Here is a 13480-nt window from a genome sequence, read left to right as displayed (position 1 = left end):
TACGATGCGTAGCTACGTATAGCTTATGGAATCAATTGAACTGTCGATTGGCCAGCTGTGGGTACTTAAGATAGCACCTGAGCTATTGATAAGACGTTGGCCTACCGGAAGGCTGTTGCTGCAGGTCTTGATTATCGTTGATACTGGTCGGTTTGTTGCGCGATATAGACACGAAAACCCTGCTGGTAACTCTGGGGTGTGGTATCAACACGTCAAACATATCCTTGGACCATGGTATCCTTAGAACCCCGAAGAAACCCCTGGTGCGCAATAAGAGACAGACTAGATCACCTGAAATTCCGCAAACTAAAGCCTCCACTTAATCGACAACCTCAAGAAGGTATACAGCCCTAATGCCTTCCGATAACCAGAGCCGTACTGCTAAAGGAGTCTGGTATCCAAGACTCAACAGTCACGAAGTCACTGCCAGGCATACTTCAGGAGAAACCCGCGGCAGCATCACGAGCGGAATGGGACTACCTCCAAGACCACGGCCACGTCCTCGGAATGCGAGATTCCTCTTTTTCTCTAAAGCAGCAATTCGCGGCATTACGAGACGAACGACCCCTTGCGATCAACACACGCAGCCTATGGATCTTGCCCAACGAATCGCCGATTGGGAGCTTCAATATCCACCAGACATTGACAGGTTCCCAATAGATGACAAGCGGCCGTGGAGACCCCCATCGCCTATCTGGGCTCCTGCAAGGTTTCCTTGGTGGCCCAGTTGCCAGCCATCACCTCGTTCGATTTCGCCTTCACTACCCCCGAGACCACCGTCACCGCCACTATGGAGAACACTGCCTCAAAAGGTACATATGCCGAGAGGACGTTTCTGGAATCTTAACTTGTACTCTACACCCAGGTCGCCACCTCCGAAATCGGCTCGGTTGTCAGCTTATCACTCGCACTTCATTTACAAGAAGCCGAAAAGGGAGGAACCTCGCCCTAAACCTCCTCATTGGACAACACAGCTGAGGCGAAAAGCCACCGCCAGGAAACTTGCAGAAGCTGATATACGGCGGAAACAGAGAGAGGACGATGAGGAATTGCAAAATCTCATTCGGGGGCACCTAGAAGAGAAAGAGCCACGGGCGATATTCAACGAGGACTTCAGTTTTGGACCGAAGACATATGAAGACGAGAACGACTACCTACCGCCTCTCAGCCCTCATTCTTCCTCTAGCCCACTCCCAGATCTCTGTTCGCAAATCGAGCATAAGACTTCGAGGCATATGCGTCATGATTCTTCTACTGCGGACATGGTGGCGAAGTCACATCGTGATCAACTACACTCCACAAGCTCGCCAATTCCGATTCTACACCCCCAGTCTAAACGATCAGCATACACATCCTTCGAGGAGGGATTCAAGACGCAAGAAGTATACCCAGGTCAACTTGTTGACTTTGTTACATGCAATCGACTAGATGCAGGCTACAGAACAAAAGACGATGTAGGGCACACAGCCTCTGATCACCGGCTTAGTAGCATTGTGGACAACTACAAGGACCGCCCACGTCATGATCTCAAAGGCTTCGCAAGAGAGCGTAACCCTATATCTCTTACTGAACGTCCTAGCTACCACGATGCACATCTCAAAGATCACCACATGGAACAATCAGGCTGCAAAAGCGGTCTAGTAGGTGATTCGCAAAAAGTGCAAAAAGTCCCTGTTGAACAAGTCAGGAAGAAGACATGCGACCTTCAGCGAAAGCCAAGGACTGCAAGGGACCATGCACGAGTCTCTAGCGACTCCCTGACTAGGACTGCTTTAGAGGAGTCTTTGACTGCAGCGAAAACAACACACGTCGGTGCCGGAACCAGGACAGCAACGGCGGGATCTTCGTCATCCTCAAGAACAGCGCCGACTGAACGTGCTAGAAGAAGGTCACGCGTCCCTAGGTGTAGAAGTACTGATACATTCTTGCGCACCATTCAGGAGAGCGGCGAGGCTAGGATGCGGACGGAGACAGCAGGAAGTGACACCAAAAGGGGGAACACACTGGGTTCAAGCGGCACGAAAGACACAGATTGGATGGGTGATGAGCCTTTGTGAAGTTAGCATCATGCTTTACAGAGACGTAGAGTAGCCAGGTGGTCTAGTTGGTCTGGACAGACATTTGTATTCGCATGACAATCCAGAAGTAACATAACAACAAACACTCAAGCGTTCATGATCCCACAGCAGGACAGTTCGCACTCTCGGGCGCGGTCGCCTAACAATTCTGTTGTCAGGGAGAAGCGAGCACAACACGGCCGTACACGTCATCAACGACAACAAGAAGCAGAGCACAAAAGCGACATGGCACAACTCGACATCGCTGACATGCAATCCACAATGACTTGCAGCGACCAGGGAAAGCGAAGGAATCGCAATGGTGGTAAAATTAGGCTGATTGCACTTTCCAAGCCCACCGCATCTACACATCCCGTGGTCCCATGCACCGCACACAGCGACACGCGGAAGCGTTACCAGCCCGCACCATTTTCACAATTGCTTTGCGCTGTCTCCACTTCCTATGGTGATATGCCTGTCGCATGCAGTCAGCACAAACCCCCGTATGACCATTTATCCACCCGAATACCGTCGTCAACGCAAACGCAATGTGCAAAACCCCCCGCCGTGCTCGCCTACCCATGTCCCCTGACTCCCTGCAACCGTTGGCACCCAAATGCTCCTTTCGCTCACCCCTGTCCTGCCCTCTTCCGTCTTTCACGACCCGCCGGCTTCCAGAACCCTCGCTTCCAGTGCCTCGGCTCAACCAATCAGATCTTCAGGATGTCATTCCTTCGCTACTTTACTCCTAAAGCAGCCTGGCCTGGGCCGGGGTGGCGCTACGCGTGGTGAGATCTGGTGGTGTTTCGAGAGACGAGAAGAGCGCGGTCGTCACAATGGTGGCGCAGTGAGGCGGTGGAGACGGCAGAGTGGGAACGGCTCGCTGTGGAGACGGTGTGGCTTTGGTGAGGTTACATTAGCAGGATCTGGGTGCGCGAGATGGAAGCGAAGGCGCGTGGCATGTATCAACGTACTGCGCTATCGGAATTTGAATGGTGTGCAAATGCCTCTCTGACATGTTCAGAGTGGAGAGATTGCCCCTGCATGCTTTTGGAAAATGGGTCTTCGAGCTATGGGCAGCATGTCTTGACGAGCAGAACCAGTACTGCTGAAGTACTAGGATCCTACCTAGACGTGGAGTTGCAACTGCATATCCTGAAGACTAGATCAGGTCGTGTTGAGAACGCGTAACTGCATAGTTACCAACGAGCGTCTCTAGCCATGATACCACGAAGAGAATCTGTAGGAAGTAGTACATTAGACTTGTTCATTCAACTGCTGAGCTCCAACTTGCACACGGTCTGGATGCATGCTCCAAACCATTAGTCCCTCGCTAGACCTTTCTAGAACAGATTTTGGCGAAAGCCACAAATGCCCATTTTGCTCAACGCTAGATAGACAAATACCAGGCCCCATCGTGGCTTCTAACAGCATAAGGAAACGCTGAAAAGTCATGGACGCCTTTGAGCTATGTGCATAACCCCAAAGGGGAAGAGACGCCGTACACCAGGCAAGCCACAATCCAAGCCATAGCAATCGCTTCAAATGTGCAACCACGCGCGTATCGTGAGAAACACAGGAAGAAACAGCGGACGTCCTCGTCCACGATGCGAGACATGTCAGGCAACCACCCAGGTGGATCTGCGTAGCATGCCATCTTCAAATGCTACTTGACTTAGCCCAAAGGTACGCGAGGCTGTTGATGCGTTGTTGTACAGGCATATGCGGGTCGTAAGATGATCGTACGTTCACGTCCGTGCAAGATCGTTGAGTGCGCGCACAAGCTCGCGTCGTGCTTCGAGCTCATCGACGTTGGTGTTTGGACGGTAGTGATGCGCAGCAATCTCCAGTATTGAACGATAGACAGTATATCTTGGCTTGGGTTAGTACTGATGGACAGTTATGCTGGCAATGGGACGACAACTCACATCAAAATCCTGATCTTTGCACCATCGGTTGCCATAGGGCACTCGCCAAATCCTTCGAAGAACGCATCGCTGCCATTGGCAACTCCTCCACTCATGAGAGCATCGCCCCAGATAACGTTTGAGAAGCCGAGAAGGCCAGTGACATGCTTTGTGTGCTCATGTACAAGTACGTTTTCCGGCTTGCAGACGTTCAAAGCGACAAGTCTAGGTTCTGCGACTTCATCGAGAATATGGCTGTGCTTGCTAATGTAGTAGCGAATGCTGTCGTACGGTATTGTCACTAACATGTCTTCGGCGTCTCGCAGAGCAGCTTCCAAGAGCGCTAAAAACGCTTCTCGCCAGGATTTGCATCCCTTCTGATCGAAAACTTGGTGTGTCGTGCCAAACTGTTTTGCGGAGAGAGACGTCAAGCGGCGGACATAAAAACCTAGAGATCGGTCGATCGCGCTTCGTTCGGTAGTTGTGAGGTCCTTCGATAGCTCAGAGAGCTTGCGTCCCGAAATGTGGTTCGTAACAACAAAGGGCGAGCCAAACTGGCCCCCATGGCTGTCGTACTTGATGATCTGAGGCACTGGAAGTTGTGTGCACTCATACAACATCTCCAGTGTCTTGACTTCGGTTTCCAGCGTGTTCTTCTCATGGCGAAGAAGTCGTGTGTTCACTGCAGGCGGGCACCTGAGTACAAGTAAAGTGTCATCTGTGAGCTTGGCGAGAAAGACCTGCTGGAGCTGACTCTGCAATCGTTCTGTTTGTTCCACTATGGTTTTCGGAGATCGGAAGACAGCTCGGATGAGTTTCTGTATGTTCATGAAGTCTGGCGAGGCCGCGCATGCTCGTGGGGATGTTGATGACGATGACGACGATGATCTTGACGAGACTGTAGAAGACGGTCGAGGCGGACGACTGGCACAGATCCCACGACTCATGGTGAAGGTGGGATAAGTTGTAATATCCAACGGTGGCAGTAGCATTATGAGGGCTGAGGTCAGAGTAATGAATGAGTACGGCAAGACGGGAAGTTTAGCGAAGTGCTGGCATATAGCATAGATTACCGCCTGCATCCCAGGGTCGAGCCGTGGTCTAAGAAACGCACAGCGTCAAGGATCGAATATTTGCAGGTTTGGACAGCTGTCGAATATTCGGGAGCTACAGCATGCTAGATCGATGGGAATATGCGACGGGTCGAAGCTAGCAATCAAGCAAAAATGGAATTGCGGTCAAGAGGCGAGAGTACGAGTCTACCTTGACCGTTGTGACCTCATTGTGAACCGGCAGCCATCACATTGCGTCATGTCGGTAAACACATATGATTCGAACGTGGCACACACATCTGGAAGCATCCCGTAAGCCACGGTAGGCTAATTGTTAACCTTCGAAGTACGGAGTACGCATGCAGCTATGGTCTAGAACCATGGCTGGAATTGTAGCGAATCTATCCACGATGAGAGCTAATTCATGGTTAGAGATGCGAAAGGGTTCACAAGCACCAGACCAGCGTCTTGGTCGTTCGTCAAAGAGGTCTGCTTGAGGTTAGACCCTCCGAGATGTTATTCGGCTGCTGTACGCTCTCATTGGCCGTGTTGGACAGAAAGAAGCCACCATCTTCAAACTCGACGATTCAACCATGACACAAAGCGATGGTGCCAGAGAAAGATCGGTGAGTGAGTGAGTTCGTCTAGAAAGCAGGGGTTGATGCGCGGGACTCGTGCGGCAAAGATGACCGGGATAAGCGGAATGTGTATTCAATGTTTCACCGTAAATCAAGAACCCACCCGCCTGGTCAGGCCTGATCATGGCCTGACTGCGGGCGCGGTGAATCCAAAAGAAACGTATGTAAGTCTTGCCTTGAGTCCGGCGAGCTGTAATTGCGCACTACGTAGCGCAGAGCCTACTCTTTAGCTGCTTGTCATCTAGTGATATGGGAAGCTTGGCTCAACCCTACTCCAGCATCTTCCCATTCATCCCGACCTCGATCGAAACCTACAATCTTTCTAGTCAAGCTGAGGTGTTCTCGAATTAAGATAGTACATCATGCACCTTCTATAGGAGCAGCAGGCGCTGGCACTTCGGTCGCACTCGCAGAGGGTGTTTGACGAAGCTCCTCGATGTTGTAACGCTTGAGTTTATCGAAGTCAGAACCTACGACACTCATACCGATGATGTTCTAGAATTTGTCAGCGGCTATCAAGATTGGACTGCTCGCTGGTGTAAACGGCATGCGGGACCGTAGGCGTTGCCGTACCTTGTAGATTTCCACAAAAATGAGCAAATCGTAACCATGCAAATCCACCTTATGACCTGGGCCTACTGCAGCCGCCACTGTTTTGATAACATCATCCCTCTTGAAGTCTTTGTTGTTTCGGATCGTTGGTCGGATCGCGAACTTTGGTTACACAGCGTTAGCGAGTCTAAATGCGGAGGGTCCATCATTTGACGACGGTGTAGAGCAGGAAGTCAAGCTCACCTTCTTTCCTCCGTTACCTTCACCATGAAAATACGGTGCGAGGACCTGCTCCGCAACCGACTCTAGGCCCTTCTGGTTGGCCTTCTCGATGCCTGTTATAGGGGTCAGGCGTTTTACAAAACGACAATTCTTGTGCTGGACACCGTCTGCGGTGTCTTGGCAAATTTTGTGGACAAATGATACAGGGTCCACAGGCGATCGTGTCTTGAAGAAGACCACTGCTTCAGTCAGTCCAATGCTCGTTATAACCGATAAATGGACAGCTCGCTTACAGCATTGGGTGTCTAGCTTGACCGAAGTGAACAGAGGCTTGACAACTGGCTTACGAATATCGGCAAGCTCTTTGTTTATCTCAGCTTCGATATCACCACCGGCATCGGAATCAGTGTCTTCCGTTGCTCCACTGACAGCCTCTTCGCCATACAGCTTTGTGGCGTACTGCAAATCGTCAGTCTTGTACGCCCCTGAAACAGTCATCGTAGCTTGGTGGAGACCCCCGGAATCAGCGTACTACTTGGAACAGGTCTCGCAGATCCGCAACAGTCGGTGCTTCTTTCTTCATGGCGCAGGTCGCCCAAATGCCCACGTCACCAGGGTTAATTTGCCGGGCCTCAGCGTTTCCTCTTCTTGGCACATCCCACCTCTTTCTACTCTAGACTGACAGTTAGCTTCATGCGGAATATCAAAGTGTGAACAAGCAAATGGAGGTGCAGATGAAGTGTGTTAGCACGCTATGTTGCATCCAGAGGAGACTCACCTTAGAACGTTTTGAATCGCCATCACCTCGTGCGTCTGAGTCAGCTTTCCTCTTGGTTGGTGCGGTGTCTGTCATTGTTTTTGATTCTACAAATGTGAGTCTGTCGACGCGGTTTGTTGAAGTGGGTCGACTTCATGCTGAGGAAGGAAAGAACATGAACGCGCTAGTAAGCTAGCGCCGTTCGCCTCGCGTAGGAACATTGTTATGTCTTCGCTCGTCTACCAGGAGCGTGAGTTGAGTCTCGTAAATGGCTGACTTGGGATTCGATACTGCATTTCGATGACACGTGTCAAATAAATATACCTTGTGATATTCAATCGATGTCCTGCTCGTGCAGTTGTGCGGTATCGCGACGCGTTAGAATAGGCCCAATAAGTCCACTATTAATAGCAGCGACCTGAGGGAAATAAAGACGCCGTGCAGCAGTGAGCCTGGACAATCACAGATCAATCACGATGTAAGCTGTATCACTACGTCCTTTGTTCCATATATTGTTCCACTCCACCCGTTAGAACCGACTCTAGAGAACCTCTGCATGATTTGTTGGACAGACGGACGGACTGTACGCAATAGAACACGCACACTATGCAGATGTCAGTTTGCCATGTCCTCCAAATAAATACACCCCACCAAACAACCGATTCAAGCCACCGTACTGTGGCCATGCATCGTAAGTTTGATGTTTCGAATTCCTTTAAGCCCAAGGATCTTTGTGTTGATGGGGGACTTGTTGCTCAGATAATTGATTCGGGTTGTGTAGACACGGGATCTGGGCACTGCGCGCCTATGTACTGTTTCCTTGTATACACACCTGAGGCAGGGTCACAGCATGGATTACTTATATCAAATGTTGGTCCTGATTATTTCATTTCATAACCAGCAATTAAGCTGTCATAACCACGTTTTTGTTCAGACCATTCCACACCTTCCTATGTCCCAGCTAAGCACTTATGCGGCGATGGTGACCTCAACCTCAACACCAGCCTCGATGTTGATGATGATCTGCTTGACAACCTCGGTGGGGGCGTGAAGATCGATGAGGCCTAATCTTTATTAGTTTACTGTCGTAGGCACGTTGCTCAAGGTGACTTACGCTTGTGGATGCGCATCTCGTAGGTGTCCCAGGTCTTGGAACCCTCACCGTTAGGGGTCTTACGGGTGGTGACCTTAAGGACCTTGGTGGGGAGACGGACGGGGCCCTTGACGCGGAGCTCCTTGTTCTTGGCACGGTCGATGAGCTCCTGGCAGACCTTCTCGAGCGACTTGACGTTGCGGGAGGTGAGGGTGATGCGGATCTTGTGGATCTTGGGGCCCTCGCCGAAGTCTTTCTCAGGCTTGTCTGCGCGCTGTTAGCAGGCGCGCTGTGTGCGCAAGTGAGACAACCTACTGTAAGACATGGTGCTTGATGTTGGAGTGTGGTGTTGATAGAATCAAATGGCAGTCACGACCTGGATCGAGCGGGGATCACGGTAATGTGATGACTGGCGTAGTTTTGCTTTAGCGACGGCGTACGTGCAGCTCGATGTGTTCGCGAGTTTCAATTTTCACAGTGTGGCTGCCAAGATTTGCGGCGACACTAACCATGCGGGGTCTAGAGTGCGGCTTCGCGCAAGCATGAGCCATCATGACAGCCTCGACGTGGGGCTTTGACGTCGTCATGTATTGAGAAGACGAAGTCGCATAAACATCAAAGAGTTCCACCTCTCAGCTGCATGATCGAACGGCCATGTCTCTGCCCCATTTCGCGCCCTTTCCTGACGCTAAAGTTCGACAGAGCATATTGCCAGACGAGTGGCAGCTGTACCTGGATTCATGGACGTCACTGACAGATCTCTATTTGCGCCTAAATGATCAACAGTTCGCATCAGCACGGCAAGGTGTTGATTCACTGGGCCTGTTTCTTATCTCCTTCTTTCACGAGCTAGCAAGCGACGACAGCCTTGCAGCAAGGGTCGTTACTCTGCGCAAAAAGTCGTTCTTCTTGCTCCACAGGATATGGTCGGGGCAGGATATCGAAGATGCCTTCCTCAGCTGGCCGATCTTGGCGGACATATGCCACGTCTTTACAAAGAGTGAACAACTACGGATACTGTTGCAAAAGTTGTGGAAGCGCAAAGGTGAGGCGATCGAAAAGTCACTACAAACAGCAAAGACCTCTTTGATACGGAATCTGGATTCAAAAAGACCGGAAGAGGCAGAGAGCACGTTGAATCGAATAGCACCACTCCTGAAGGCTTCACCAGACACGAGCATTTACATGCTTACTGGTTCCGATTTCCTCGACTCTCTCTACAGCGCCTATCCCAAGGTATCACAATCGATGCAGAAGAAGCTAGTCACAATTGCATATCTGGGGCTTATGGCTACACTGGAGGGTGCGAAGCCGAACTACTCTCTTCTGTCCGATCATTTGTATTCCCTCAAATCCAGCGAAGAACAGGAGCAGAAGAAGGATCCGGGCAAGAAGACGCTCGTCGCAGACCTGGTCACTAATACGCCGTTACTTGAGAAGATCAGGGATAGGGCGACTGCACCTGAAGCATCAAGAGTGAAGAACACAGCAGCATCACTCAGCACATTCCGTCAATCGGGCGTTGCTCGACCCAAAAGGCTTGTTCGTCGGAAGGTAGACAAGGGCAAGAGCAAGGCAGCAGACGATGAATACGGACATGGCGCTTTCACTGGAGAGATGCACATCCACCGCATGAGTGTCGTCACCCAGATACAGGACCTCTTTCCGGATCTCGGTGCTGGATTTGTGGTGAAGCTGCTAGACGAGTACAACGACAACGTTGAGGAAGTCACCATCCATCTCCTGGAAAACTCATTGCCAACACATCTTGCTGGAGCTGACCGGAGCGAACCATTGTATGTAGAAAAGCTCATAATAGGAAGCGCGTCGCTAATCTTCTCTTCAGACCCATATCAACATCAGCACCACAGTCACACCTTCCTCCAAGGTCGAGTCAGCAACTACCTGAGCGACGTAACGTATTCGATGACGACGACTTCGACAAACTTGCTGTTGACACATCACGTCTTCATATCGGACGCAGATATCAAAACCTTACCGCAGACAAGGTCCTGTCAGATCGCAGCAAAGCACCTGCAAAGTCCCACATTCTTGCTGCACTGGCAGCGTTCGACTCTGACGATGACGAGCGAGACGACACGTACGACTTCGAAGACGTCGGCGCTTCTGTCGACACTGCTGCACCCGACGGTGACGCCAATTCTGACCTGTCGAACAAGAACGAGGAAGCACTATTCCGGGCATTCAGTATGAGCCCTGATGTGTTCAGTCGCGACTCAGAAACGAAGCGAGGCAAGGCTCGCGCTGCGTTGAAGAGCGAGACTGGTATGACAGACGAGGCAATCGAGGGCTGGGGCATCATGATGGGCCGTGATCCAAAGCGGTTACGGCGTCTTGAGGCCAAGTTTTCCACTTTCCAGGGCCAACAGAAGCAGCTGCAGTCCACGGCATGGAAAAATAGTCCTGCAGGGTCAGCAGACGAGGGGAGCAGTGATGGAGGAAGGGGTAGCTTTGGAGGCAGAGGTCGTGGCCAAGATCGAGGGCGCGGGGGGCGTGGACGTGGACGTGGTGGTGGACGAGGTGGTGGCAATGTCGCAGGCCCTTCCGACGACAAGAGCACACAGATCTCGCGGCAGCGCAAAGAAGCAAACAAAAGCTCAAGCGCAAATCATAACCGTAAAGCTCAGCGGGACAAAAAGATGGCAAGAGGTGGGTTCACCGGTTAGAGCTATCAAGCATTGTACGGACCGCAATGACATCAAAATGAGCATGATATGTCAAACCATGCCTCAAATAATTTTCCCACGATCAAGAACCGTCTGATCAACCACTATCACTTCATTGACAGTCCGTAACAGATTGCTATAATATACACTGTGGCGCCCGCTGACTGTATCGACATTGTGAAAGATTCAGCGCGTTATTGTACAATCACTATCGAAAGTCACTGCACTAAATAACTAACATCATGATGCAGATCAGGTCAGAGCCTCTAGTCAAAGCGAAGAACCGTGATGTTTCACCAAATTATCCCGTATCCGAGGCGGACCTTTCCACTTGAGGTTCGGTACTGTTCATACTCTATGTTACTTGGACCTTACCCTTTGTCATGTCTGCTGTGATCAGTTCATGAAACTCTAAACCACAACGACTCTACTCTGAGCAACCAGATAACGAAGATGATGATTACTGACTTGCCAGACGAATTGCTTGTTTCTATCTTCGAAAAGCTGGACAACGAGACACTGTAGGTCGTGCGGAGTGTCTGTAGACGCTTCAATGACTCTGCTTTGACTTGCCTCCGAACTGTCACCATTAAGGTGTGCGACAAGCGCGATAAATCCGACATCACACGGACGTCCATGGTGCAGCATGTCCGCACTGTGCGTATAGTACAGATAGACTCCTGCTCGGTAAGTCTTCCTTGAAAGCTGCTTGGACCAAGATTAATAAGGGGATAGGTTATGATCCGCGATCGGGCCATTCACAATTTCCGTGATGCTCTTGACGAACTTTCCCAATTTCTCGGCCTTCGCTGCGTTCTTCTGCGTTTCCTGTATTGGGATTACATAGACCTGCGCGCACTCGACACTGAGCCTGAAAGCGCCTTATCTGCAGTAGAACCTTTAAATATGTTGTATCGTCTGTTCGATGTCACAAGCAAAATGACGCTCAGCGAGCTCGACCTGAGGGGAGTACCTACCATACACGCCCCACTCACTCGTGACCCACGGTTTACGCAGACCATGCGTACGGTAGAAGATTTGCGTCTTCATTTCGATGTATGGTTACCCGATCCAGACTGGCTTGATGACCAACATGCCAACCCACAAGATTTCCCGGTCAGTAAGAAAGCATACGCGTTTGTGCACAACCTCAAAGGGTGGATTGGTCAGAACCAAGCCAATCTGAATAGACTCTACATTTGTTTCGCGGACTACGTAGGCTACTATCCGAAGCTGGACCTTCAAATCGTCAACTATCCTCGCTTGAAAATATTGGAGCTGTCGTGCGTGACACTTTCTCACTATGCGCAAATCGACTGGATTCTTGCGCATAAGGACACCCTCACGACGCTATATCTGACAGAGTGCCCAATACTCGTCCATGTTGAGACACGAATGGTTCTCGACGACGAACTATACCCCATTGCAGGCAAAGTTGCAGCAAGCATCACACATGCCGCGAATGATATGATGTGGCACCACATCTTAATCCTTTTCCGCACTCAGCTAACGCATCTGAAGGATTGCAAAGTCGATTTCATCGATGGGGACTTGTACCCGCCTAAAATCTCAGGTATGGTCCCGCTCCATTACCAAACGTACTTCTTCGGCGCAATCGAAACGAGCGAAGTGTCGAAACGGGTCGGCGTGGAGAATCACGGGCCCTATACGCAACTCATGCTGCAGACTGGCAACCTCGGTGTAACGGCTGGTATGGAGCAAAGCACCTCGTGAAGAAAGGGAGACTGCGGTGATGATATGGAAGTGTTTCAAGAACTTCTTACGATAGATTGGCGAAAAAAGAAATGTAGGGAAAAAAATTGTAGGGTGCTCACACCCACAGATTTTGTGACTGGGAAGTATTAACATGATGTTGCTCACAAGAGCTCAACACGGAGGCGCTTTAGCTGGATTAGAGATACAATTGTTTGGCTAATGTGATACCATCAAGTTGCATCGAAGTATTGAGCGACAAGGGGTTCTTAGGAGGGTTGTATTTGAGGTCACAGTGTACTTCGCAGATTCAAGCAGTTAGTCAAATCAGCTGGCTGAGAGAGAGTATACGTAGTGTAAAGTTTTTTGAGTTTCCCTCTCATTTGAGCTAGTTTCAGCGCTTGTCTCAAACTAGGCCTTGGTGATTGTTCCGTCTAACCCTTTTCTCACGTTGGAGAAATGCTGAGCACCTTGTGCGCCCTGCCTGATGCAGGTGCAGATCCTACTCAAGCGACACCTCCCTTTGCGGTGGATCTGGCGTGGGGACCGCGCAAGCTGACTTATATTTGCTAGGACTTCTTTGTAACCGTATCTTCCATGTAAGCAGTAAGGTCAGCGACATCAATCAGGCCTGGCACGCCACTTCGCTCTGTTACAACATTGATCATAAGCTCCCGTACGAACTCATCAGGAAACTCATGCGCGTTGCTCACCCAAAACTGGGTCGCTTTCGAGGTGTAGAGATCCACAATTAGTTTGCGTAATAAACAGCCAGGAGGAGTGCCGTTATAGACAGTCTGTA

At 50.5% G+C, this 13480-nt stretch overlaps 5 protein-coding genes across 5 annotated transcripts, besides 2 other annotated features; 2 read left to right on the top strand and 3 right to left on the bottom strand.

Moving 5' to 3' along the window:
- Positions 1 to 353: 353 nt before the first annotated feature.
- EKO05_0009487 (uncharacterized protein) lies at positions 354 to 2057 on the top strand (the record flags this gene model as incomplete). The annotated part of the gene is made up of 1 exon (XM_038946874.2): positions 354 to 2057. One exon carries the CDS (start codon positions 354 to 356, stop codon positions 2055 to 2057), a length of 1704 nt encoding a protein of 567 aa, XP_038794880.2.
- A 1748-nt stretch (positions 2058 to 3805) lies between these two features.
- EKO05_0009486 (uncharacterized protein) lies at positions 3806 to 5046 on the bottom strand (the record flags this gene model as incomplete). Its single annotated transcript, XM_038942441.2, has 2 exons — positions 3806 to 3929; positions 3986 to 5046. The coding sequence occupies 2 exons, from the start codon at positions 5044 to 5046 to the stop codon at positions 3806 to 3808; spliced, it is 1185 nt and encodes a 394-aa protein (XP_038794879.2).
- Positions 4826 to 4860: a tandem repeat.
- Positions 5047 to 6014: 968 nt separating the features above from the next.
- On the bottom strand, positions 6015 to 7281 carry EKO05_0009485 (uncharacterized protein; the record flags this gene model as incomplete). The annotated part of the gene is made up of 6 exons (XM_038942425.1): positions 6015 to 6149; positions 6228 to 6368; positions 6450 to 6667; positions 6722 to 6887; positions 6961 to 7101; positions 7207 to 7281. The coding sequence occupies 6 exons, from the start codon at positions 7279 to 7281 to the stop codon at positions 6015 to 6017; spliced, it is 876 nt and encodes a 291-aa protein (XP_038794878.1).
- Positions 7282 to 8154: 873 nt separating this feature from the next.
- Positions 8155 to 8603, bottom strand: EKO05_0009484 (40S ribosomal protein S20; the record flags this gene model as incomplete). The annotated part of the gene is made up of 3 exons (XM_038942608.1): positions 8155 to 8249; positions 8300 to 8545; positions 8594 to 8603. The coding sequence occupies 3 exons, from the start codon at positions 8601 to 8603 to the stop codon at positions 8155 to 8157; spliced, it is 351 nt and encodes a 116-aa protein (XP_038794877.1).
- Positions 8604 to 8932: 329 nt separating this feature from the next.
- Positions 8933 to 10965, top strand: EKO05_0009483 (uncharacterized protein; the record flags this gene model as incomplete). Its single annotated transcript, XM_038942522.1, has 2 exons — positions 8933 to 10074; positions 10125 to 10965. The coding sequence occupies 2 exons, from the start codon at positions 8933 to 8935 to the stop codon at positions 10963 to 10965; spliced, it is 1983 nt and encodes a 660-aa protein (XP_038794876.1).
- Positions 10789 to 10826: a tandem repeat.
- Positions 10966 to 13480: the final 2515 nt, after the last annotated feature.

This window comes from Ascochyta rabiei, chromosome 17 (genome assembly GCF_004011695.2).
Source record: "Ascochyta rabiei chromosome 17, complete sequence".
Taxonomy (NCBI): domain Eukaryota; kingdom Fungi; phylum Ascomycota; class Dothideomycetes; order Pleosporales; family Didymellaceae; genus Ascochyta; species Ascochyta rabiei.
Note: the sequence above shows the minus strand (reverse complement) of the source record. Positions and strands in the feature narration are given on the sequence as shown.